The following is a 27750-nucleotide window of genomic DNA, read 5'->3' as shown; positions in this document are numbered from 1 at the left end:
TTTAGTTCGTGTTGTGTATGTAGCTCTTCTTAGTTCGTTATTCTGTGATCCATCTTATCTATCAATTCCTCCGTTATCCATGGTTTACGGATCTTCTTTCTCTTACTGAACCCAACGTTTTCTTCAGCACTACCATGCAAGGCATCTTTTAGATTTTCTCATTCCTCTTCAATCGAGGGCCCCTCTGGGAGTTTTCTAGAGTTCAGCCGGGATTGGACACCACATTCATACATTAATGCATTCTGTTTCAGCTTTGCATTATCTATTTGTGTCACTTTACAGCTCCTCCTCATCTTCTTTAGTTTCAGCTGCACTGTCATCAGCACCAAGTTGTGATCCGAGTAACAGTCTGCGCCTGGACTTCTTAACACTATTCTTGTACCGCTGGTTCACACGAATATAGTCAATCTGGTAGCGTGCAATATCCCCAGGTGCTTTCCATGTATAGCGACGTCTAGGGTGCTGCTCAAAGAGAGTGTTGGTAATCACCAGTTTCCTCCTCTTGCAACAATTGGATTGCAACAACAAAAACAGTGCTGTTTATGAAGCTATACTGAAATTTGTAGAGAAGGCTAGAGCAATATATAATGCCATTTTTATAATAACGACAGAAATAAAAAGTGAAATGTAAAGAACATACAAATGATGCATTTTAAATAGATAATAAACGTGTCTGTTTGTACACTGCCAATTCAAGGAAAATGTTGCCAGAAAGCTGTTAATTTATTGTTATTTTAATTCCATTATACTAATGGGCAAATTAAATATCTAATCAAAATTATGAAAATGTACGAATCAACTAGATAGGGGAAATCTTTGTTTTAGATTGTTATCATGAGAGGTTAATAGCAGTACTAAGTCAACCAAGCAATTTTTAAGAAAAAGAAAACATTTTTTTTAAGAAACACTACTTTTAGTCTTTAGACACGTTTTTGTTCATACCCTGCTATTTATCTAAAACTGTCACACAAAAAAAACATTTCCCCGTCCATTTCTAATTTTGGCGCCTTTACAACCAAAATTATTTCTTTATTTGTCATCTGTAACTTTGTATGTATGATATTTATGCTTTAACATACCTGTTTGACACCTGTTTCCTCCAAATCCATTGATACAAGCTATCCCGATAGGGTTTGGTGGTGAAAATAACGAGTTTGGGCAGCCGGGGTTATCACTAGAGCAAACCACAGTACAGGATTTTCCCCAGTTGTTGTCACCACAGGCTGGTGAATGGAATGGCGTTTGCATGACCATGAAAACAAAGAAGAAAAGAAAGATCATTTGTTACACTTAAAGAGAAGGTTGAGTTCTGGGAAGTGGTGAATAATAATTTGTGAGCGTTATCATTGGTTTATGTGAGTGTGGAAGAACATCAGATAAAATTTGTTCCCTAAAAAGTATGGCTATTCAAATGCCTTAATATTCTAAATATGGCATGTAACATTATAACAATCGGGAGGGATTTTTATGTCGCATGTTCATGTAGTCCCATATACATATTTATGTGTATAGTGCTTGTAACTTTACCAAGACTGGGCCAATTTTCTTATCATTGTGATGTTTCCAGAACCTTGCAGTACACACCAATACTTATATGCTACATGTTCAACCTTTTCTGAAGGATTCCACACCGTTTTTTCTCGATGCAATCGCATGATCGGAACTCAAGTTTATCTTTAAAGGCCTTATCCCATGAATAAACAACTTCATATCGATAGAAAATACAAGTATAAAGGAATATCAAATATTTGCATTTTATTAATGCACAAAAGCATAATCAAATCTCATTTTCCGCACCGTTTAAAATTACAGGTCAACAGGGGTTAAATTTGCAAGAGTTACGGTGGCGGCATAACACGTGAACAGTGAATATGATAGGCTCTACTATACAGCTGAGGCGATAAGCCTTGCTTAATTATACAAATCACTTCACATAAGTTTTGTTTTGTTTTGTAGCATTGTTTTATTGTATCCATTCAGTACAAAATATATAAAAACAAACATACAACTTCATTGATTTACATAACGTATCGAAATATAAAGGAAATTGTACATCCCTCAAAAAATACATAAGATAGTTTAATACACGGTACATGTTTTCAAATTAATTATACTGAACGAATATTATAAATCAAAGAGTTGCGCACAGACAGACACACCACACACGCTCACATACTCAGACACACATACAAACTTACATATCCCCCTCCCCCTTCATTCCAAAGCTCAACCAAACCATCCTCCCTTCCCGAGCATTCACATCCACACATTTGTTGGAAATCCTGTCTCTCCATTTTCCTTAATACTAAATTATATTTTTTTTTTTAAATGTCTGAGTCTGAGAAATAAGTATTTTCCTCGCCGTCCTTAACTGTGGAAATTGTCCCATTTTCTGAAGTGAAGAGTTAAAGTGCCCCTCTCCCCCGCTAATTCCTTTTCTTCTTGCCTATTTTCTATGATTCTTTTTTTAATTCCTTGAGGAATTGGGGGTCTATTTTTAGTTGAACTATATTTAAAAATCATATGATTTGTTAAAAAAATAATGTGATTTAACAGTTGTTCTTCTCCCGTATTGGATCTTTTTATCCCGATATGAATTTATTGCCAGTGTAGATCTTTTAACGCTGATAAAGCAAAAAGGTCACCGCAGTCCTTCCAAATATTTGCTACCTTTTCACACGTAAAAGACAGATGTTCATAGGTCTCTTCGTGTTTATTGCAAAAGGAGCAAAGATTGCTCACTGCATGTTTGAAAGTGTATAGATGCTTATTTGTTTAAAATAAATTATATAACATTTTATATTGAAATTCCCTCAGCTTTCTGTCCAGAATGGATTTTCTGGGTCTTAAGAAAATTGTTCTCGTGTCATTTTCGACCAAATTGTATATACGTTCTAAGTTGCGTGTAGCATAAGATTTTTCCGTTCTCATTTTTAACAATGTACTATAGATCTATTTTGATGTTATGCCTTGCAAAAAGTGAGGTTTTCCGATAATAATGATTTCTAAACTTAATTCGGTATCCTCACAAGGATGTTTATATATATTCAAAGAGTTTTCCATGAGAATGGAATGTCTTTATATAACTGTTTTATTAGGTGGTCTGTTGTCAACAGACCACCTATTGATTTCGTCAGAATTTTCTTTCTTTATATTTATTTATCTATTTATTTTTATTTATTTCTCCACTTTTTTGTGCAACCGATTTCTCAATATCCATCAACCCAATTTCTCTCAATTTCGACACAGTCATAGGTAATCATCATGAGACGTGACAGGAACATTTTGAAGGTCATCAAATTATCGTGACGTCATCCAGGCGCCATTTTGTGAAATCACATTATCCATCATATCTTCATGATGCGTACTCAAAGTTCATTCATATTCATATCACATATACTTCAGGTTAAGAGTCAACAGGTCGTCTCATCAAAGGTCACATAAAGGTCATGACGCGCACAAACGCGCGCGTCAAAATTTAAAATTGCTCAAAATCACCTAACTATTAAACGAGAGTACGAATCAGGTCATTTGAAGCATTTCAAAATTTTCCGTCCGTAAGTGTCCCCGCGCGCGGTGTGCGCGCTCACAGCGCGCAGAAAAGGTCAAATTCAAAATGTTTACATGATTTGGATTCCTCTTAACGTAATTGACAATTTACATTAATTTCAGTCACTCTTCATATTTCATAAGGCCGTGAGCGTGCGTCAAAGTTCAAAATCCGCGCGTACTGCTATGGGCAATATAGTGCAAATTTGATCAAAAAAATGCCATTTTAAAAATCGAAATAGCTCTTCAGATAGTCCATTGACCCCCAATTTTTATATCATGGTTGGAGAAAGCATGAGTTGGAGATATGATTTCATACCACCCTGACTCGTACAAAGTGAAATAAAGTCATCATATTGGCATCTAAACTCAAACAAATGTATTTTGTTGATGACGTCATTTTTGTCTTTGTTTATTTGAGATTATCTCACTTATCGGTGATCGATTTTCTCCCAGATTTTGATATGTTGTAGCTGAGATAATTCTCTATCAGAAAAATGTCATTTATTTTTCATTTATTTGACGTCATCATAGTAAAATATTTGATTAAAGGCGACAATGCATAATTTGTCATATTTGCGTGTTATGTCTATGGGAGGTCACTTTTTTGAAAACATGCATCTGCATGACAATGTGTTTTGACCAGTATCTCGGTTATTGTTTAACAGTTTTCTCCCAAATTTTAGTATGTTGTAGCTTAGACTATTTGCTCTCTAAATATTTCCTCATTTTTTCAATCAGATGTCAGGATCATGTTCATACTCATCATCGTCATCATCATCATCAATATCATCATTATCATCATCATCATCAATGTCACCATCATCATCATCATCATGGTCTGAAGACGATGATCATCAACATCACCATGATCATGATCATTATCATCATCATCATCATCATGGTCTGAAGATGATGATCATCAACATCACCATGATCATGATCATTATCATCATCATCATTAACATTATCGTTTTTATCATCATATAACATTTTCATTATCATGATCATCATCACCTTTACTATCATGATCATCATCATGTTCATCATGATCATCATTGTTTACATGTCTATATAACTTCTCCCATTTTCAAATCTATCATAAGACTTAGACAGACCACCTTATTCGTCTTCGTGACGAATTAAATTTCTAGTTATATTTATTTCAATGTTGTTTAAACCCATTTTCTTAAATTCTGTGATAGATTTCAATTCACCTTTCCTATCAACAATATGATATATATTTTTTTTAAATTTCAGGAATAAGTCTTCATGGAAATATATTTGCCCATGAATGCGGATACATCTATTATTGTAAATAATTTGAATTCTTTTTTAAATTTCGTTCTTAAGCAAAACGGCTTTTGTTCCCAGCCAAGCCTCTAGCATGCTACGGTAAAAATCCGTTAATGACAGTGCAAGTAAATCTGGCGATACATCACTGAAAAATATCAAGAGGCCGCCATATTATCTAGTCAGGTATTTAAAATAACGTTTCCAAATCATATTTGAAGCTCCTGTTATAAGTCTTTTCATCCACATGATTCTTTGTGTTCGAATAAATAATTGAAAATCTGTCAATTTGAGACCTCCCTTATCGTAATCTAAAAACATAGTACTCCGTTTGATTTTGTCTTTTCAATTCCATAAAAAATCAAATATTAACACTTCAATTTAACGGAATGCCCAAGGCGGTACAGGTGTGAGTGATGATACATATTCAAATTTTGATAGAACAAAAGTCTTAATTAGTTGAATTTTCCCCATCAAATTCAAATCTCTTTGTTTCCACCGCATAAGCAGCTTTTTAATTTTACTTAAGATTTCTTTGTAATTAATTTTTTCCTGGCTTTCCACGTTCTAACGTAAACTGTATACCTAATATCTTTACAATATTTACTGTCTTACTAAATGGAACTATTACATCTTTATCCGCGTTAGGACCCAACAATAATACAAAGATTTTGTCTCTATTCATCTTTAATCCAGACATATTTGCAAAACTAGTAAACAATGAGTTTAGTCTATTAAAATATTCAATATCTTGAACAAACAACGACATGTCATCTGCATAAAGAATTTGTTTAACGTGAATATCATCAAAGGGAACCCCATGAATAGCCGAGTCGATGCGGATTGCGCGATCAAGAATCTCAATGCAAAGTAAAAATAAATAGGCAGACAAAGGATCACCTTGTCTTACACCTTTCTGAATAGAAAAATATCCAGTTGATACGTTTCCATTGAAAACACAACTTTGAGCCTTATTATAAATTATTTTCACCAATTTACACAATATCGGTCCAAAACCAAAGGCTACTAACACCTTTTGTAAAAACATGTGTGAAACCGAGTCAAGGCTTTTTCAAAATCTATCGCTAACAAATAAACAGGTATTTTATTTTGAGTTGTATGAAAGATCATGTCGACAATTAACCGAATAGCTTCACCTATATTTCTGCCCTTTGGATATCCCACCTGATCAATCCAAATAAGTTGATGTCATCAAGTCGATATATCGCTAGTTTCTAGGTCGACAACTTTCGATTTTTAGAGCTTCATATTTCAAGTTTTCAGAGAGCTCTTGCTCCTCTGACATACAATTAAATATAGCATGAATGGTATATCATTGTAATATAATGGTTTATTAACTTTTCGTGGATATATAATTCATCTATTACATGTTCCACTTCTAAAGGGGGTCTTTAATGACTTTTTTTTTTAAATCTCAATGAAACAAATTCCTAAACGATTTTGCGATTCGATTATTACGGAATAATTACGACATAGTTCTTTAATTTATTGGAAGTTGTCATTCGAAAGGGTTTCAAAAGATGAAGGTCTATTATAAAATAAAATACAAGAACGGAAAACCTTAATCAGTGCGTCGGTTCCTAGAAAATTATAATTAATAAATTGTACTTGAAGAATATGGATTGAGTAAAGAGAAACAAGTTACCAAATAATACTTACCTGTTTCACAATTAACTCCTTGGAATCCTGATCGACATACACATTCTCCCGTGACGTCATGACATATCCCACCAGCGTAACACACGGGACAGTTCTGTGAGCAATCCAAACCGTACTTGGAAGATGGGCAACCTTAAAAAAAAGAATGTAGGGGGAAAAATCATGAAATTTAATCATCTGGTACCAACGTGACAGCTCAGCAATACACTGCAGCTTACTGTGCACGATGGCCGTAATGACGCATTGTCATATATCCTATCCTGATGCGAGCTAAAGATCGGGAATGACAGGGAAAGCTAGGGATCCTGTTCATTATGTATGGTTATTACTTTAACGCAAAACCTGTGAATCAGTTTTTTTTTTTTTTAATATATATATTTCACCGTGGACATATTGCAAAAGTGAATGTCTTCGATGATGTAGATTAAACCAAATAAGTGTATATGCCATTAATTTTTGCATTTCATATATTTCTTTACGCCGTTGTTTGAAAAAAAAACTTTTATGTATCGTGTACACTGAGCTAATATGGGAGGAACTTGTATTTCCCGACGGTTTATACTTCCGAAGATTCGTAATTTCGGACCACAAATTTCCAAAACAAGACAGGGGGTTCAACTTTCCGAACATTTGTTGCGTATTTCAGAATGTTCTTTGATTGGATAGTTCATAGTTCCGAAAATGAAATAGCGTTCAATGTCCGAAGGTGTGTAATTCCGAGAATGAAATAGGGCTCATTATTCCACAAATGATATAGTGTTCGTTATTCTGAAGGTTCGTATTATTCCGAGAAAAAACAGTAGGCCCTCACGGTTCCATGTCTTTTTCGGAATTATGAACCTAATGAATTATGAACCTTTCATGAAACTTCGTTAAAATAGTACATGTAACCGGTGCAATAAGTCGGAAGAATGTTTAAGAAATGTATTGTAATACTACGTTATCAATATACGTTTACTTACTTCTTACGATAAGCTTAAGAATAGCATGTTTTCCTGTCTCTCTGTTACCCTCGACGTAGCACTCGTAAATTCCTTCATCTGACTTCCTGACGTCATAGATGGTAACTAATATCATGCCATCCCATTCGATGATGTCACTTCCTCCGTTGAGTCGCCATCTCAAAGATGAAGTGTCTACAGACTGTGTCGTTGATACGTCGAGAGTGACGGTCTCGCCAATCCCTACTGTAATTGATAATTTCTCAGGCCAAACCTCTGAATTAGAATCTGACAAATAAAGATGAAGAAAATAATAGGTTCCATATGCTTGTACACAAACTTTTCGTATATAGGACTTGTAATATGAAAACTGCAGCAGTTCTGTTGCCTAAAAGATGCTTAGGCCTAAATAGTCCGTCAGAGATTTAAGTGTAGAATTCTTTACATATTTGGTGATATAGTTTTGGGTATATGACAGGCACATCCTAATACTGGAAATGATCCACTTTTTGTCTTACTGCAACTGATCATATATAGAATTGGTCTTACTACAATGCAGCCAGTGTTTGATTATAATCCGGAGCGATCGAATGTGTCTATTCTCCTGTTCCATACACGCACGCATAAAAAACTAATATATCCTCCTACCTAATCAACGTGAAAGTACAAATTAGACCTAGCTGATCGAGCCCTTATCCTTGATAAAGGTAACACATCCATTACTTATTACATGTGTCCCAAACTACAAAAATAACTTTTATTTGCTATCATAATAATGGTTGCTACTGTTCTGTGGTAAAGTGGCAAATAAAAGTAAAAAATAAAAGTATTAATAATGCTTAATGAATCAAACGACCATACCACCGCGAAACTCGTTCAGCATGAGATTTCGCTCGGTCCATCCCTTGAAATCGACGGACATTCGATATGCACCGACACGTGCATCTCCGCCACTTGTTTTATCCAGTGCAGCTCTTAACGAGCGTTGCGCTGTATGGACTTCGTTAGTAAACTGTGTTCCGGGAGGCAGCCCTGTCTCTTCCCATGCTTGTGTCACCGCTAAGCCATCAACCTTTAAGTAAGCTCCGTGACCAGTCTCTCCTGGTCCCGTGTCGACTTCTCGTCCGATGTAATATGACAAGGAAAGATCTCCGGTTACCGTACTATCCCCAATCATGAATATACCAAGGAAATTATTGTCAGCCGTTGCATCATAGACACCTCCTCTTAACATAGCTGTGATGTCCAAAATAGTCACTGCAGTCAAAAAGGGGAAAATCTCGAAGTAGTCCTCCAGATAACAATATTTTTCAAGTACACAATGATGCAATTGATATCTCAACTCGAAAAGTTAAAGAAGTGTTCCCATATAATCTGTAATAAATTATATTTTGCGTAATAGAAACATTTTAAATTGGAAAGGGTGTACAGATATTAGAAATCAAATATTGATTACCATGGTATTGCATGGTTTTACCCCATATTTTCGAAATAACGTGCGAATTACTAAACGACCTAAAAGAAGGAACAATGTCAATGTTTGGTTCCTACATAAATCATAATGATTTCAACTGTTCTGATAAGAAAAAAATAAAACATTAAAAAAGACTTGTAATGAGAATTGCTTGCAGTATTTTGTTTGACACGCCTCTACCGTCCCCAACCCCCACACAAATAATAACATGAAATTGATTGATTTCCACAAAATATCCATATAGTTCCTGATATACCAATAAAGATTGTTAAAGACCGTCACCACTACTGGGCAAGAAGGGATTAGACCACACAGCGAGCCATCGAGGTCACTGTGACAGGTGGCTATCTCATTAACTCAGCTCTCATTTAACATAAGAAAAAGAGGATTATGGGGGACCAACAGGCACCGATTGGGGAAGTTTTCTATATAGAGGGAGCAAGAAGCTACAAGTATGGCAGTGTGCCTTTAAATTGTTACATAGGACGGGATAATATAACTCCTCTGCCACCTTTTAAAGTCGGCGAGTCTGTTTTGTAAACTGTAGAAAGTGTACGAAAAATTGAAACCTAGATGACCCTAACTTCGGCTCGTCTGCCATGTAGGTTTGCCCATTACATTTCATTAATTTATGCAATTTCTTAATAGCCTTGATCAGTACAACTTAGGCAGGCGCGGATCCAGGGGGGCCGAGTGGGCCTTGGCCCCCCCCCCCCCCCCCGCAAAAAAAAAAAAAAAAAAAAGAGAGAGAGAAGAAAGGAAAAGAAGGGAAAGGGAAAGAGGAGAGAAAGGGAAAGAAAAAAGAGGAAGAAAAAAGAAAAGGGGAAAGAAGGAGATCGGGGGGGCCGAAAGAGCCTTGCCTCCCAGGCTGTTGACCCCCCCCCCCCCCCCCCCCCAATCAAAAAAATAAGAGAGAAGGAAGGAAAGGGAAAGAAAAAAGGAAAAGAGGAGATACTGGCGTACGGATAGAGGGGAGGGGGCTTGGGGGAAATCAAATTCAAACGTGGTTTATTTCTAATTCCACAACGGTGGATTACAAATAATGCTGAAATTACTTAATTTCCGAGATTTTTCCTCACTTTTTAGTAAATTATACGTTTGTATGTGTTTGTTGGAAAATGACAAATTCCTAAATTTACAGCCAGGTAAGAAATATGATTCTTGAGATTCCTACATGTCAGGGTCCGAGGTACGGCAGGGATCGGGAGCCTCGAGCTCCCTCCCCCCCCCCCTACACTTTTTTTGAAAGAGTATATTAAAGAGAAATAAAATAGAATGAGAGCAAGAAAGAGAGAATAGTTAACTGCCCGTTAAAAAAATAATGAGGCATCAAAATATGCTCATCTGAACTGGATTAAATACCTAAAACCCCTAAGTTTCCGGGGGCTCTGCCCCCATGGACTCCTCCTATAGGGCCCTACGGGGGCCCATAGATGCTTATCTGACGGTAATTTAATGCCTAAAACCCCTGATTTTGGGGGGCTCTGCCCCTTGTAACCCACGCCAATAGTGTCCTGCCAGTGTCACAAAATAATAAGGTATACAAAAAAAATGCTCATCGGACCTTAATTAAACGCCTAAAACCCCTAAGCTTCCAGGGCCGGCTCCGCCGTCTCGACCCCACCAGGGGCCCTACGGCGGGCCCCTGAATGCTTATCTGACCGTAAGTTATTGCCTTAAACCCCTGAGCTTACGGGGTCGGACAAGGTATCAAAATGTGTTTATCTGACCGCAGGCACGTAGCCAGGGGAGGGGGGGGGGGGCGTAGGAAGAAAAAGGAGCAGACAAAGGATATCTTTGAAATTCAGAATCAAGCACGGTACAGCAAATCGTCTTCTTTCTCTCTTAATCTTATGTAACGTCAAAGCTTCCGCGCTTTGCGCGCGGGAGGGGGGGGGGAATCTGAATTCAAACGAGGATTCAGAGGCGAGAACTATAATACGAATCTTTGATGATTTAATGAAACATAAAAGCTTCCGCGCTTTGCGCGGGATACAGGGGGAACTAAATTCAGCGGTGGATTATTTTCGAGAACGGTACAACGAATCGTCTTCTTTCTCTAATGATTTAATGAAAATTAAAAGCTTCCGCGGGAGGGGGGACCTGAATTCAGACAAGGAATAAGAGTCGAGAACGGTACAACGAATTGTCTTCTTTCTTTAATATTTTGATGAAACGTCAAAGCTTCCGCGCTTCGCGCAGGAGGGGGAGGGAGGGGGAACTGAATTTAGACAAGAATTAAGAGTCGAGAACGGTACAACGAATCGTCTTCTTTCTCTAATTATTTAATGAATCGTAAAAGCTTCCACGCTTCGCGCGGAAGGAGGAAAACTGAATTTAGACAAGAATTAAGAGTCGAGAACGGTACAACGAATCGTCTTCTTTCTCTAATGATTTAATGAATCGTAAAAGCTTCCACGCTTCGCGCGGAAGGGGAAAAACTGAATTCAGACAAGGATTAAGAGTCGAGAACTGTACAACGAATCGTCTTGTTTCTCGAATGATTTAATGAAACGTAAAAGCTTCCGCGCTTCGCGCGGGAGGGGAAAAATCTAAATTCAGACGAGGATTATTTTCGAAAACGGTACAACGAATCTTCTTCTTTCTTTAATATTTTAATGAAACGTCAAAGCTTTCGCGCTTCGCGCAGGAGGGGGAGGGGGAGACTGAATTTAAACAAGGATTAAGAGTCGAGAACGGTACAACGAATCGTCTTCTTTCACTAATGATTTAATGAATCGTAAAAGCTTCCACGCTTCGCGCGGAAGGAGGAAAACTGAATTCAGACGAGGATTAAGAGTCGAGAACTGTAAACGAATCGTCTTGTTTCTCGAATGATTTAATGAAACGTAAAAGCTTCCGCACTTCGCGCGGGAGGGGGAAAATCTAAATTCAGACGAGGATTATTTCGAAAACAGTACAACGAATCGTCTTTTTTCTCTAATGATTGAAAGAAACTAAAAAAGCTTCCGCGCTTCGCGCGGAGGAGGGGGGGGACCTGAATTCAGACGAGGATTAAGAGTCGAAAACTCTACAACGAACCGTCTTCTTTCTCTAATAGTTAAATAAATCGTAAAATTTTCCGCGCTTTGCGCGGGAGGTGAAAAACTTAATTCAGACGAGAATTTTTTTCGAGAACGGTACAACGAATCGTCTTTTTTCTCTAATAATTTAATGAAACGTCAAAGCTTCCGCGTTTCGCGGAGGAGGGAGGGAGAAGGGAGGGAGGGAGAATATAATTTGAAAAGGAGGAAACTCGCCCCTTCCTGCACCGACCCCCCCCCCCCGCATTACGTCACTGTTGGTCACCATTACGTACCAATATTTGGCTCGCAAAATTTCAAATTTGGCCCCCCCCCCCTAAGAAATCCTGGATCCGCGCCTGAACTTAGGCACGGTCACAATTCCAATTTGAGTACTTTCTTTATGATCCTTTACCTTGGCATTGATCTCCAATCCAGCCATCTTCGCAACCATTAGAACAGGCACCGGTAAGACGGTCGCATGTTCCTGGAGAGACGCAGTGACATGTCTCCGTGCATCCTGCGCCGTACGAACCATCAGGACATTCTTTGTGGAGATAAAAGAGCAAGTAAGAAGAAAAGAGGATCAGTAGCGGTTATGAGGGGGGGGGGGCATGGGGGCTCACCACGCCAAAAAGTAATCCTTTAGCCCCCCCCCCCCCCCTAAAAAGAATATAATTTGAAAAATAATGAAAATTGTAAATAAATACATGAATAAATAAATACCAAATTAGTAAAAATTAGTAATAAATGATATCAAGAATCATTAAAAACAATTATTAATTCTAAAGAAAGGCCGCCCCCTTACAATAAAACTACCTAAGCCCCCTATGCCGCTCGACCCTCATTGCATCATGTGCCATACTAGGCATCGAGATGTGCTTTGCGGAGATAACAGAGATAAACAGCAAGGAAGAAAGAGAATCATCAGCGGCCATAGCGGCATCAGCGGCATTAAGGATCTCGACCCCCCAAAGTAAATGTTCAAGCCCCCCCCCCCCCCCTCCCCCAATATTATAAACATCAGAACTACCGAAACCCCTAATACCTCCCCTAAATTATTTTTCTATAGCCGCAACTGAAGAGGGTAAAATTATTAGGTGATACGTTCGTAGACGTATCACCTTTTGATTTCGTCAAGATTTTTATTATTTATTTATTTATTTATTTGTTTATTAGGTGATACGTAACGAAGTCTACGTATCACCTATTGATTTCGTCAAGATTTTTATTCTTCTTCTTCCTATTATTCTTCCTCGATTTTTTTCGCAGGATATCTCAAGACTGAATAAAGCCATTGTCATGAAACTTGCCATGATGATAGATCTTAGTCTAACTTAGAACTGCGTGACTTTTTAGAGGGTCAAAATTATCATGACGTCATCCAGGCGCCATTTTGTGAAAATCAACTTATGATCATATCTTCATAACGGAAAGGAATTTCTCATTCATATTCATCATGATTAAGATCGATATCCGTCCGGTCAATTTCAGGTCAATAAATGCGCGCAAATGCGCGCGTACGCGTTTGTGCGCGCGTTAACGCGCACGTAAAATTTTAAATTGCTCAAAATCGTCTTAAACTTTTTTTGCATACGTTTCAGGCCATTTAAAGCATTTGACAAAAAATCATGCATACGCGCATGCGCGCGCGTTTTTTGCGCGTACTAGCATTTTGCAACATAGAATCGCCGAATTTTCTCTGTCATCATATTTGGCACATTTTTCCAAGCATTTTGATAATTTGTTCACCTTTTATTAACGCAATGAGCGTCCGTCAAAGTTGACAGCACGCGCGGATTTGCGTTATCTTTATCCACAATACATGGGCAAAAACATGCCTATATAAAATTCATTGTAACTCTTTAGAATAGATAGAAACTTCTAATATTTTTTCATATTTGGATAGATTATGAGTCGGAGATATGATTTCATGTCTCATTTGATCCTCAATTAACTCATGACGTCATCATAATGGCCTCCGAACTCAAAATTTTAATTTGCACCTTATGACGTAAGCATATTTTTGGAAAACTGATTGTATCTCTGTAAATATTGGTTGAATTTGTTTCAAATTTTGATATGTTCTAGCTGAGACAATTTTCTACAAATGCACTTTTCACAATTTTTATTTTTGACAAAAGTATCATGGTGTATTTTTGCGATTAAAGGAGGCATGTCAATTTTTCACATTTTGCGTGTATTCTCTATGGGACATGACTTTTTCTCAAAAGTGGATTCTACATTTTTGTCTTTCGCGAGCAAAATCTCTGTTGTTTTAGCTTTGTTTTCGCTGAGCTTCGAAAATGTTGTAGCTGAGACAATTACCTTTTAAAATGTGTCATTTATTTTTCGATTAGATGCCGGGATCATGCTCATATTTTACTTGCAAAGTAGGATTTCAGAATTCCATTTCCCGTTTACGTGTAATTTCTATGGGAAATGTTTTGGTATATCGGTAACGCTCTTGACTTCCAACCTCGAGATCCCTGGTTCGAGTCTGGGTGTCTCCAACTATTTTTTTTCCACTTTTTTTTTCTATTTGACCTTTCACTGTACCATCTCCTTTGATTATTAAAACATGTAGATTCGCAAATAATGTATAAAACAACCCTATTTACTTTATTATTACCCTATTTTCACTTATTCCATTACTTTTTGCGTGTAATCCCTATGGGAGATGACTTTTTCTCAAATCTGGATTCTACATTCCTGTGTTTTGAGCAACATCGTCGATATTTCTGCTTGGATTTTGTTGATTTTTGAGTATGTTGTCGCTGAGACTTTATGCTATCTAAATCAACCCTCATTTTTTGTAATAAGATGTCAGGATCGTGCTCATGATCATGATCATGATCATTATCATCATGATCATCATTATCATAATGATGATAATCATTTATCAATTACATTTTCATTTCTTTGAATAAGATAAAATCGTCAAAATGTGTTCTTCATGATGTAAATTAGAGTCAAAGGTGTAACTGGTTACTGTACAGGGTCAAAGGTCATATATTGTTTCAATCTATCTTCCCTAGATTCCTGATCAAGAGGACGCAATTTAAACTTGACATATGGATAGATCATAATAGGAAAAGCATTTTATAAAATAATATATCGTGTAATGCATTATTCGTTATGTAAACCATTATCATACGTATCACCTAATTCGTCGAAGTGACGAATTAAAGTCTAGTTAGTCTTGTTTTTATCAATATCATCAGATTCATCAAATGTATTACAAGACCATTTATATGTACTTGACGTACATTGAACTATAAACAAAAGTGTTATTAGACTGAATGACGCAATCGTTCCAAGGTTATGGCATGTCAAGCAAACATCGCTTTGCATGATAACCGTCATGTCATCAGGGCCCCGTTGCACAAAACCTACCATTGATGGTAACTTTGCCATCAATGGTAAGGACACCTTGATTTTGATTGGCTGTCGAGCACTGTTACCATGGTAGTTGCCATTGATGGCAAAGTTACCATCAATGGTAAGTTTTCTGCAACGGGGCCCTGGTTCTCTCTTACCTTGGTCACATTGTAACCCAGTCCACCCTGCAGCACACGAACATCCATGCGGATCCGAGAGACAGAACACAGCTCCACTGCAGTCAGTCCGACCAGATTCAAGGGTAGTGCAAGATCCAGAACATCCCTGTCCAAACTTACCAGCTTCACATGCTGTATACAATTTCGAATAGACATGAAAGAGAAAAGCATTCATAGGTTGTGCGTAGTAGTGGTAGTAGTAGCAGCAGCAGTAGTAGCAGCAGCAGTAGTAGTAGTAGTAGTAGTAGTAGTAGTAGTAGTAGTAGTAGTAGTAGTAGTAGTAGTACAAACAGCAGTAGTAGTGTTAGAAGAAGTAACATCAGCATTAGTAGTTGTGGAAGTAGTAGCAGTAGTAGTAGCAACTTCGTTTTCTTCTTCTTCTCTTTTTTCCTTTCTTCTTCTCATTCTTTTTCTTCTCATTATTACAATTATTATCTTTATTATAATAAGTATTATTATTACCATTATTATTATTATTGTCACCACCATTTGTTCTAATTACTATTCTTTATAATGTTATCTTTAAAATCAATGTTTTTCTTCTTTTATTATTATATCAGAGAGTAAATAACAAGAATTGCGCCATTTTTTGTTTTCACTTACCAATTTGGCAGTGGTCGCCACTGAAACCAGGTGGACACACACAGCGTCCACTCACATCATCACAGACTCCTCCATTGTAGCATGTAGGACATGTGTACTGACAGCCAGGTCCCCATAGGTTATCAAGACAAGCTGTAACCATTAAAAAAAGTCTTAATCGTCGTGCAAATATTAGTCCTGCATCCCGAAAGTGAATCATTGACGGATCAAGAAAACATAATATTTACAAAAAATGCATTTGTAGGGACCTCGTAAATATATGGTCCAACAAACGAAAAAAACATAAACAAAATCTTCAAAACTCCACACAATGAACATTACATGATATCAATCTTTCATTCTCTACTTTCTTAAATGAAGGTGCAAACCATTACGAAGATATCAAAGACGCTTTTCAGGTATAATTGTAGTTTTGAAAAGGCATATATATCGACAAAAAGCCAGAATAGTCGGATTCCGAATATCAATTCAAGCTTATTTTAAATTCAGTTTAATTCAAGTTCCTTATTTTAGATTCCATTTTCGTAGAAAACATTTGTAAAAAAACTTCAGTTGAAATCATGCAATTCTAAACATAAAAAACATTTGAATGACATAAATATTTATATATATATATATATATATATATATATATATATATATATATTTACAAATATATATAGGCGTGAAGAAAATGGTCTAGGAACGCGAGACGTAGCTGTATATATATATATATATATATATACACAGCTGTACACACACAAAAAATTTCGTCGAGACAGCTTCCCGGATAAAATAGGATTAGGTAAACTTAAATGGCTGGAAACAAATATCAAGTCAAGTTAATTGCAAGTCAACGTCTTCGCTCCCACATGTGAAAAGGACATGATTACCTCTAACAATAAGCTTCATTAGTCCTCCTTTATCTGGATCGTCGGAATAGAAGTAATGGTGAATACCAGCATGGTCCGCTTTCTTAGCCCTGCTGATGTAGAGGGCATCCCCAGAAACACTAGAAGACAGGTAAGATTGGCCACCATCTTCGTGATTTAATATCCATTCTAGTGGACCAGTTCCACTAGATGATCCAGGAGTCATTACCAGACGAACCTCCTCATCGAGACTTACTGTAACCGTGAAGTAATCAGGAGTGAAATCAGCTAAACGAAAGAGAAGAAAAAATACATCAAAATTGATGTTGTATTTGTTGAAGGAACTTCATTTTTACACATTTCATGCGAAATCATTTAATTGAGCTTTAATCGTATTCAAAATGTTGTTTATTGTAGTTTTCTATTAATATTAGAGCATGGGCGTAGATCTGTAATTGATACCTATTGTTTAGGGGGTGATCTATTCATTCATCCCCCCTGAACAATAGGTATTACGTAAGGATTGACGCCCTTGTATTACAGTCTATAATCGTTACAAGATAACAATTTATTTCATCTAGTCTCCAGTGAAAAAATGTTACCAATTATAGAATGAAAGTACATTATTGCAAATCAGTGTATATTTGTAAAGTATATATCAAATTATTATTTTTACACGTGACGTGTGTATGCACCATTTACAAGATACCCCTGATAGTATTGAATGAATGTCTAACAAAACTCAAATTATCCCTGGAGTTGCGCATTCAGGGAGGACGTTGACGATTCCCCCATCCCCTAAAGCCTGGATTTGGGATATTTGAGATAAACAAATATGGAACAAAATCCAGAAATTCAGTTATTATTAACAGATTAGCATTTTTTATTTCGAAACCTCATTTTCATAACTGTCCATTATTTTGACAAAATATATTTCATCATCTAGAATTCAAGTCGAGTACTTTATGATGCACAAGTAACAATGCTGTAGGAATATTATCATGTACAACTCTCATTAAGCGTTTTAAAGCTTTAGTTGTGCACTTATCAATGATAAAATATACATACAATGCATTTAATATCCTGACGTCCTGTGGCTAGACATTGATTCAATTTGTTTACTTTTCACCGAGGTGTGTAAAGTAGGTCCCTGGCTAAAAATGGGGTAATAATGATTGCAAGGCCCTTAGGGAGAACAACATTAATGCTGATGAGGCTACCCCGGGTAATACAAATTATCGTTATCATTATAATAATTATTATTATTTTAGATATCATTATCATTTTTAATTTTTGTTCACCATCATTTCTGATGAATATAGTGGACGTCTCAGTCGTCCAGTTGTATCTCTGCGCTCGGCATCCGTAAGCACCAAATTTATCTTGATCTGTACTTTGGAAAGCAACTCTTCCCGATGCGTCGATCGTCGATCCTGGAGGCAACCCGCATGCTCCTGCATCATCACCCAGCGAACACCAGGTTGACTGCCTGTCCCCCGTATCCAAGTATACCGACCTCTGGAAGGACACCATGCTTGTGACGTCAGCTCCATTCAAGATGGCGGCGTAGGATGCTGTGGAGCTGGTATCGTAGATGGGGTTGAAGTTGATGCATGTCACATCCAGAACGTTTGCTGCAGAATGAAAACAAATCAAATGAGTTTTCATATACACGTAATGTTTCCTTTTTTGGAAGCAAATGTTTGTGTTTTTTTTTTTTTTCTCTCTTTCGTTTTTTTTTTCTTTTGCTCGTCTCCTCGAGAATTCGAAGTAGAGAATGTCGAACAAATATGAAAAAATCAACCAAACCAGAGAAGCACAATTTAAAGTCAATATTAAAGGTATTACAAAGTTTTGGGAAATTTTGAAAAATGGGTGGATAGTGATTCTTTACAATTTTGATATATTTGGATGCCCCTGTGGATGTATTAAAAACACTAGAATCTTTAGCCACTAAAACACTCTGCTTTCGAGAAAAATTGAATATAAAGATTTACCGGTGCTCCCGGTAAATTTTGATAAATTTCGAATAGCTCCTACGTCCGTACAATGGTAGCTGCGACCATGAAAATATCTGAATATGTAGTTGTGGTTTATAATTTCCGAACGGGAATAGCTAATCGGTCGATTTTAGTCAGGAAACATTGTTTTATAGCTTAATTAATATATTGACCTTGAGAGGGGGCTATACAACATAAAGTGTTTATTATTTACAATTTCATAACTTTTAGAGTCGGTTTCGACCGCGACAACGATCAGTGAATATTGTAGGATCGCACATGCTTCCAATATGTTCATTTGAACCAAATTCACGACCCCATACCAAAACTTTGTATTACCTTTAACCTGTATTTTGGAAGATATAGAAATTGCTCCTCCTTCTTTTTTTTTTCTCTCTCTCTCTTTCTCTCTCTTCTATCTAATCTAACTCCATGCCAACATACACACAAACACACACACACCCACACGCACACTTTTCTTTTCTTTTTTTTAAATTTTGTTTTATTCCTCCAATAGTGTATTACAAACATACAATAAAATAAAAACGTTTTTAATATTGATTGCTTATACATAAACAAAAACATAATTAAACAACAACTCATATGCAGTATATATAACTGAGCTAAAATTGAAGGTAAACTTAAAGTACATAAACATAAGTTATAAGTAAATTGTACACATTATTCACGTGTGCATGGGCAGACGCACACGCATGCACACCCTCGCACACCCACAAACATGAAGGCCAATTGACACGCCCATAGAACACGAATGTCCGAGAATCTCTTTGAAAATACCGTCTATCCTCCTTGAAAAGTAACCGTGATATTTTCCTATTCTTTTTACCAAAGGCATACAGTATATGTTTATCAACCACCGTTAAGCTTTTCTAAAACATGTTAAACTTTCATTTGATATTAAAGTCCATGTCCAGTATTATTATGGTAATGGACATGATATTCAAGAAATTCCCTCTGAGCGCCATCTTAGAAATGAAATTATTGGATCATTTCTCTTGGAATACGATACAAAGTTACAAAGCAAATAAACGAGAAAATAAAACATAATAGAAAGATTAAATGAGAACTTACCGTTTGAAATTTAATCTTTATTTTAAGAGTAATTTGTAGGGAGAGATTACATGAGAGATCCCTTGATGCGCATGCGCGGTCAATATTTGTAGTACAAATGTACCTACACTTAAAAACACGAGAAAGATTAAGCTAATGAGAATTTACTGAATTCTAAGAGCACGGGAGGGAGAGGCGGGCATGTAATCTCTCCCTACAAATTACTCTTAAAATAACGATTAAATTTCAAACGGTAAGTTCTCATTTAATCTTTCTTTTTTACTACGTAATTTTTCGTGAGAAATTACATGAGACTTTGTAGCTCTGAAGGTACATTTGTTTACCCATGAATACTATGCATGGGTCACAATAACCAAGTAAGGAAAAACAATGACTTGGGGAAGAACCCACAAGTAAACTTACATTTGCGGAAAATACGCAAAATAAAATTACCCTGACTTAAAATTCAGGAGTGAGTTCAAAGCAACTCCAGAAAAGAGGGACAAGCATTCCCTCAAAAGTCTATGATTATGATATACTGGTGTAACAGTTTATTGTCTAAGAGTCCTTGCTCTACGAAAACATCTCAGGTTACATAGAGATGACAAGTGTCCAGTCTGTTAAGAACACTGACTTAAAGAGTTCGCCCCTAGCACTGCTTGTGTGAAAGATTAAGATTATGTGTTGAGGTGCTTGTGAAAGAACTTCCTATTTAATAGCGTACGTTCACTGGACCAGCCCATCTTGCTGAGTAAATCTCAGAAATAGGAATTTCAGACCTCTGTGCTGCCGATGTAGAAACAGCACTGGTCTAATAGGACCAGTAAATGTCCGTATCAATTCCAGCCAAGGACAAAGTTGTATTAAACCATCCGGAATAGTTAGATTACTGACACGTTTATTTAGTCTCTGAAAACTGATGAAGAGATATTTCTCACCTCCTCTAGATGTTTAGTACGAAGCAGATATTGCTTGACATAACGAAACATACATAGTCGTCTATTAACTGGGTATGCTTTCATCTTCTCAGCATACCACTAGCATTGCCTGGACGAAGATCTTTGAGCAATGTAGTGAAAGAGAATTTCACTGAGCTGTCCTTGAAAATCATATTGTCAAGGTTCAAGTTATGAATAGATTGCACACGTTGAGCTGATACCAGTGCAATAAACAAAACAAGTTTAAGTGACTATTGATTTAAAATTTAGCGAATTCGCTGGAACCAGCTTTCTTAAGTAGTTAAGTACCACCTTCACATCACAGATGTGAGAGTACCTTGCTGTTGGAGGCCTTAACTGAAAAGCTCCTTTTAAAATTCGAGACACAAGAATATAGGATCCGTTTGAATAGGGTCCTTCCAAAATGAGAAAAGTTGCTAAAGCACTTCTAGCTGTATATTGAGTGAGCTGTAGCTTGCCCATGCACATGAAACATTTCTGAAAGGAATTCAAGTACAATCTCTGCCGTACTATGCAGGTAGTTCAGTTCTGATTGAACAAAACAGTTTCCACTTCCTTATGTTAACATAATATTGTTTTTTGGTGGAAGCTCGCCAGGAGGCTGCGATGACCTGTACTGTCCTGTTGTTTAGTCCTTTACCCTGGAAATGTCTGCAGAAATCCTGCATCACAACAAATCAAGATGAGGAGAAAGTGGACGAGTTAATTTAGATACTGGCTGCTTGAGGAGGTCATTTCTTCTTTTAAGCAACAGAGGTTCGCCAAGTATTAAAATCCTTCAAAAATGGGAACCAAGCCTGTGTGGGCCAATTAGGAGCTACTAATTGTACTAAATAGACCCGTCGCCTCATCTAATAGTATCTTCTTTGTAAGAATTCGATATCAGACAGAAAAGGGGGAAGGCATACAAATTGAGATGACCCCAATCTATTGTGAAGGCATTTACTATTTTGGCGCCAGGTTCTGGCAACCAAGATACAAATTTATGGAGCTGAGCATTCAGTCTGGATGCGAAAAGGTCCATTTCAGGCAGCTCAAAATAGTCAACAATTTGTTGAAAGGCTTTCTTATCCAACACCCATTCAGTCCTGTCATTGAATTTTCGGGACATGTGGTCAGCCTCAGAATTAAGACGACCTGGTAGGTGTTATCAAGATAATTCTCATCATGCACCAATTCCAAATTTCAGAGGCCATGAGATCGCAATCTAAAATTTGATGCCTCCAAAGTTATTTAATAACTTACTGCTGTTTGATTGTATAATCTCACGAGTACATGTACATCATCGCAAAACACCCTTAAGTCTAGGCCAGCGGCTAGCGTTTCCAAATAATTAATCTCATTATTTTGAGCTCGGTTCAACTCCTGCTCATTCCACCTACCTCCTGTTTTAGTGTGGAGGTTAGTTGTTCCCCAGCTCGAGCCACTAGCATCTTTACATAGCTCAATGTCAGGTTTTTCCCGTCTATTTGGGGGAGAGGGAGAATTTTACGTTCTTAATCTACCAAAGTAATTCATCTTTTGCCTTAGAGGACAGCTTCATAGGTCCATCAAAATGCCCATTATACTTCTTCAGGGCGGCAATCTTATCCCTTTTAAGGAATCGATACAACATGGAACCGTATTGTGCAGCGGGAAAAGTTGCGATCAACTTCCCTATCACTCTAGCAACATCTCGAATAGAGGGTTTATTGACATGAAAGAGAGCTGTGCAGTCTTTGACTAAATCATCCTTCTATCCTCAGGTAGAGAAATTTGCATGATTATTGAATTTAGCATGAACCCAAGGAATTATTTCTCCTTCATTGGGTGTAAGAACTGACTTTTCAGGATGAATCAGGGAATCTAACTCAGTTAGAGTATCTGTAGTTGCAGTTATTGCTGTCTCTGTACGTTACCTGTCTTTACCAATAATTATGGTATCATCAAGATACCCAACTACTACATGACCTGATTGTCTAAGAGAGGCAAGGACATGCTTAAGAAATTTGGTAAACAGTCTAGGTGCCGTGCTAAGGCCATTAGGTAGGGCCTAAAATGAAACAGTTGCCCTATCCACACAAACTTTAAATATTTGTGTGTGGCTTGGAAAAATGGGGACAGAATAATAAGCATCTTGGAGGTCGACTAAAGCAAGGTAACAATATGGAGAAAAGAGATAAATAGCTAGTAGCTACATGAATATCTTCCATCTTGAAATGGTGATACCCCGCCCCCCCCCCCCACTCAGTGTTATTTAGGGTACGCATATGCTCGTTCCCTATTTTTTAAAGCACCCCCTATCTGAGGACTGCCAACATTTTCGAACCCCCCTTTCGCGGGCTTTTCGCGGCCTTTTCCTGCTTTGGAGACCCCCCTAAATCAGGAAAAATACTCAATGTACCCCCCTAAATTCGGAATAATTTCTCAGGAGTCCAAAGAGATAAGAAAAAAAAAGAAAAAAACACCCCTTTTTTGAAGAAATCTCCGGGTGAAAGTCAAATACACCCCTTTTTTTACCATTCTCGGGCCGGACTTTGTCGCACGAAAAGTACCCCTTTACCGGACATTTTGGCAACACGCATGCGGTCATTCCGACCCCTGAGTGGGGGGGGGGGGGGGGCCGGGGGGTGATACTGAAGGTTTATGTAAAGGTCTGAGAGGTTCAAAATCAGACCAAACCCACCATTATTCATGGGGCGAGTGAAAATGTTTGAAATAAATTCGCCTTCTTCATGAATGCTCATTTCAATGACATTCTTATCCAAAAAGCTTCGCAATTTCATTGCTTAAAGCAGCTTGTACTGTTTCATAGGACTTGTATTGGAAGTAAGGCTTAGATATTTTGGGCGGCATGAACTGTGGGTCAAATTCAAGTCTGTACCCTTGCACCGCAGCCAAAATAAAAGGATCTGATGTAATATTGCACCAATAATCATAGAATTGGTTCAGTCGACCTCCAACAAGGTTAAAACTTGACATTTTAGAGTGAGAATCTGTCCTACCTCTTCGAGGCTGGTGCTGTCTAATTCTTCTTGTAGAATTGTCGTTTTGCTCCCAGCCGAGGCGGGGTGCTGCTATGATGTCTGTCCTTCTGATGGAGTGTCTGCCCCTGATGGGGCTGGATTGCCTAAAAAGGCTTGTTGGAACTACATTGTACCAGCCTTGAGGTTTGATCGGCTGGAAAATTGATGTCTGGAGGACAGCGTCCATCCGGCATCATGGTACTTGGACTTGACATTTGGCGTAGGGGTGATATTGATGGCTGTGCTGACTAGAGCTGAACATACTTTGCGGCCTCATCACCCTTGCTGTGGCCTTCTGATGTTCCTGCAAAAATGTTCATTAAATTTGAAAAATCGATCACCAAATAACTGTTTCCCAACCATCGATGTGGGTTAGCAGAGTAGCAGAGGTGCGTGAAGCAAGCGTTCATGTCTACTGATCAGATGCTTGCGAAAGAGTTAAAGGTTCAAAAAAGGCATTGCTCAACAGAGTCAAAGCATCCTGCTGTGAAAAGGAGATAACGTCATCAGACGCATCAAGTGAAGTGGAGAGCTGTACCCTTGTAAAATAAGGTCTACTTGTGGTACAGGATTTTATTTTCCTCAATCTCATTTAGGATTTTCCCCTCCAACTGGTGTGAGATTAAGCAGGTTGCCGAACTGACCAAATCGTTATTAACTGGTTCTCCAATCTCACTAGATTGAGCAAATTTAGCTGCGAGCTTAGGTTCAACTAGCTCTAGATTTACCTCCTTTAATTTCATGTTCAGAAAAATCCTCACAATGATCATAAACCTTAAACTAAGGCTTGACCGGCAAGAGGTTCGTCGATGTCTGAGGTATCCATAAAGTCCACAGCTCGGCTCTGAAAAGAGCGCAAAGTATAAGTTCCCGGCTGCGCCGTGATACATGGTCTGAGGGAGACTTTCCATGATTTTGCCCACAAGAGCTTAAAGGTAAAGACCAGTATTGGCAACGCCCCAATTTCAAAAAATGAAATGGAAGCTCTCATTACCAATCATGTGAAAGAATATGTTTTGACTAATACATGATGATAAAAATTTGCCGGGAAACCGCCTACTAATTCATATATTTGGTAAATTTATTTCTCTCATGGTCTGGTGGGAGAGATAGGGTAGTCCCATATACATCTTTCTGTGTATAGTGCTTGTAACTTTACGAAGAATGGGCCAAATTTCTTATCATTTTGATGATTCCAGAACCTTGCAGATGCTAGATGCTAGATGATCAACCTTTTCTGATCGATTCCACAACGTTTCTTTCACAATGCAATCGCATGACCATTACTGGTCTTTACCTTTATAAGACAGTTAGTTTAAGTTCGAGTCTGTCCAGTCTATCCCCAAAATTGGGTTAGATCTAAACTGCCTTTTGAGGCTGTGGTGATTTCTTTGTCATCTTAGATTTCCTTTTGTCAGATTTGATCGAGCCCCTTTTTGGATTAGTTCTTGCTAGAAGTAAAACTTTGAATCGAGCCCGACGGGCTTCGAATGTTTGTAGCTCGATCACTTGCAGTGTACCGGTACCAACAACGGCAGCTATTACTCCCATGCCCGCGGCCGGAGCTATGGCGTGCGTCTGGCTGTGCCGACGTCTCGCCTGCTGCACTTATGCTGTGGTCTCCGCCGGTGAAAAATACTCTACCAAAAGTCGGAAAATGACGGAGTAACTCCAAAAAGCAAGGAAAAGTCGGAGTAATAAATAAATACTCAATCGGAAATTGTGGCGAACGGCGAAAAAGTCGTTTAGGGTATAAAAACGAAAGAAAACTGTGAGGAATCACAGTCGACGTTGTGTGACCGCCAATTGCAAAACGAATTGACCGCGCATGCGCATCACGGGATCTCTCATGTAATTTCTCACAAAAAATTACGTAGTAAAATTCAGATCCAAGACCTTCATGAAGTTTTAATATTTCCCTTGCTTGCTAATAAAATGGGAAACGAAAAACATTTGCAGCAACCATGAAGACTATTCATCGATTACAATAACATGTAAATGTTTGCTATGCTTTATACAAACATATACAAACATAACAAAAAACTGAAATTGAAGATGACGAAACGAACATGAATTTCAGGCAAATAATACATGAAATGTTTGTCGTCATAGTAACAACGAAGTTGTGCTTCAGGTACATAGACCGGCGTAAATGATCAAAGTGGAAATCGCTTATAAACGTAGAATTAAGCGCTATACAAAGTCGACAATTACTATAATAGTACCAGTCTTGTAAAACAATCACTTAACCCATCCGACCTAACACACACTTATATCGAAAGTGAGTTACTGTTCAGTACCGGAGAGTAGTCACGTGATTACTTAAAGGGATAGTTGAGTTCTGTTGCAGAGGGCGCTACACAAAATATTTTTTTGTGAGAAATGAAAAACTGACTGTTCAGTTCAGTTCAGTTCAGTTTATTTTATTTTTGCACGGCACCAACTTCAGCCAAAGGCTGTTCTTCTGTTGAAAGAACATACGATCAAAATCAGTTTAGAGACGGCTGAAATATCCATAAATATAACGATTTCTAATACTTGTGTACCACCACAAATACTTGATAATTTAAACCAGCCGTTGAAAGCCATTGAAAAAATAAAATAGCGCCTATTACGTTGTATTTCAGCCAATACGGATGGTGGCTTTTTCGTGTTGGTTATATTACGCGCAATCATCCGGCCCATGTATTGTTATTATTATAATGGTCACCGTATTTTGTTTTAAGTGGAGCTGAATTGATATGATCGTATTGGCTAAATATCACACATTTTGGGGTCTAAAATTACCCTCTTAGCAATTTTAGGTCCTAAAAGAGCACTAGAAATGTCATATATAGATAAAAATAAGAACGATAACCATGCACTTTGAAGGCATTTGAGATCTGAGAACAGAACTCAACTATCCCTTTCATTATAGTTGTCTAGAAAGGAGATGAATATATAGGAATGATTGTATATTGAAAAGAAGGTTGAGCACTGTCAACTTGTGTGTGTAGTCCCATGTTCCCATTGTTTTGTACCATGTATGTGACTTTCGGTTATTCCAAAACATCATAGTGTAGGCCTACTTCAACTTTTATCCTATGTACAGTTTTTGTTAACAGTTTCTTTCACAGCGAATAATCTAACCATCAGTACTCATTTTTATATGTAAGCGATAAGCGGACATCTATGTCAATTTCATCAAATCTTGAAAACAATTTAAAGCTCTTCCTCTCTTTTCTCAATCCCCTCCCTCTATCTCTCTCTCTCTCTCTCTACCTTTAATTTTCTTTTCACATATACGCACTCTTCTTACCTTTTCAAACTATTTCGTACCCTCTCTTTCCAGACTATGTCTCCCTCTGTGTCTCTCTTTCTATCTATTTACCCCTCTATGATCATGGCAATACTAAGTCTTACATTTCCCCCCTAATTGCTGAAAACGTGACCGGCACCACTGACGACACCACTGCCCACAGCTCCGGGGCGGCCGGTAAAGGATCAGCGGTAGATAATTAGGGCCACAAGAACGGCGATATAACCTGACTGACTGAGTAATATTGAAGCACCTACTTACCGCACGTTAATTCTCCTATAAGTGTGACTTGCAAGAAGATATACCAGTGTAAAGATATCCCACGCATATTCATATCAATCTTTCTTAACAAACAAAACACTAAACCATCAACTAAGACCGTAATAACAATGTATGAGCAAGCCAAGTGGAGTGGTTTCGTCACCTCAAACATGTATGTGGTA

The 27750-nt window shown here is 37.7% G+C and overlaps 1 protein-coding gene across 1 annotated transcript; it reads right to left on the bottom strand.

Annotated features, from left to right (window-relative positions):
* Positions 1-276: 276 nt before the first annotated feature.
* LOC105444456 lies at positions 277-27750 on the bottom strand. The gene is made up of 11 exons (XM_030995890.1): positions 27569-27750; positions 18276-18608; positions 16996-17262; positions 16124-16300; positions 15500-15652; positions 12376-12507; positions 8325-8720; positions 7485-7751; positions 6523-6654; positions 1080-1223; positions 277-536 (listed from the first exon to the last, which is right to left on the bottom strand). The coding sequence occupies exons 1-11, from the start codon at positions 27738-27740 to the stop codon at positions 277-279; spliced, it is 2433 nt and encodes an 810-aa protein (XP_030851750.1). The 5' UTR covers positions 27741-27750.

Source organism: Strongylocentrotus purpuratus, unplaced genomic scaffold (genome assembly GCF_000002235.5).
Source record: "Strongylocentrotus purpuratus isolate Spur 01 unplaced genomic scaffold, Spur_5.0 spur5_scaffold_3, whole genome shotgun sequence".
In the NCBI taxonomy this organism is placed as follows: Eukaryota; Metazoa; Echinodermata; class Echinoidea; order Camarodonta; family Strongylocentrotidae; genus Strongylocentrotus; species Strongylocentrotus purpuratus.
The sequence above is the reverse complement of the archived record's forward strand: the minus strand, read 5'-3'. Positions and strand labels throughout refer to the sequence as shown.

Bases quoted from the DNA above. Each gene is read 5' to 3' on its own strand.
- LOC105444456 (XM_030995890.1), bottom strand. From the start codon at position 27,740: ATGTTTGAGGTGACGAAACCACTCCACTTGGCTTGCTCATACATTGTT. The intron at 18,609-27,568 runs GTAAGTAGGTGC...TTCATTCTGCAG, and splicing joins TATAGGAGAATTAACGTGCG to CAAACGTTCTGGATGTGACA. The intron at 1,224-6,522 runs GTAAGTATTATT...TCCATTCACCAG, and splicing joins AGGAGTTAATTGTGAAACAG to CCTGTGGTGACAACAACTGG.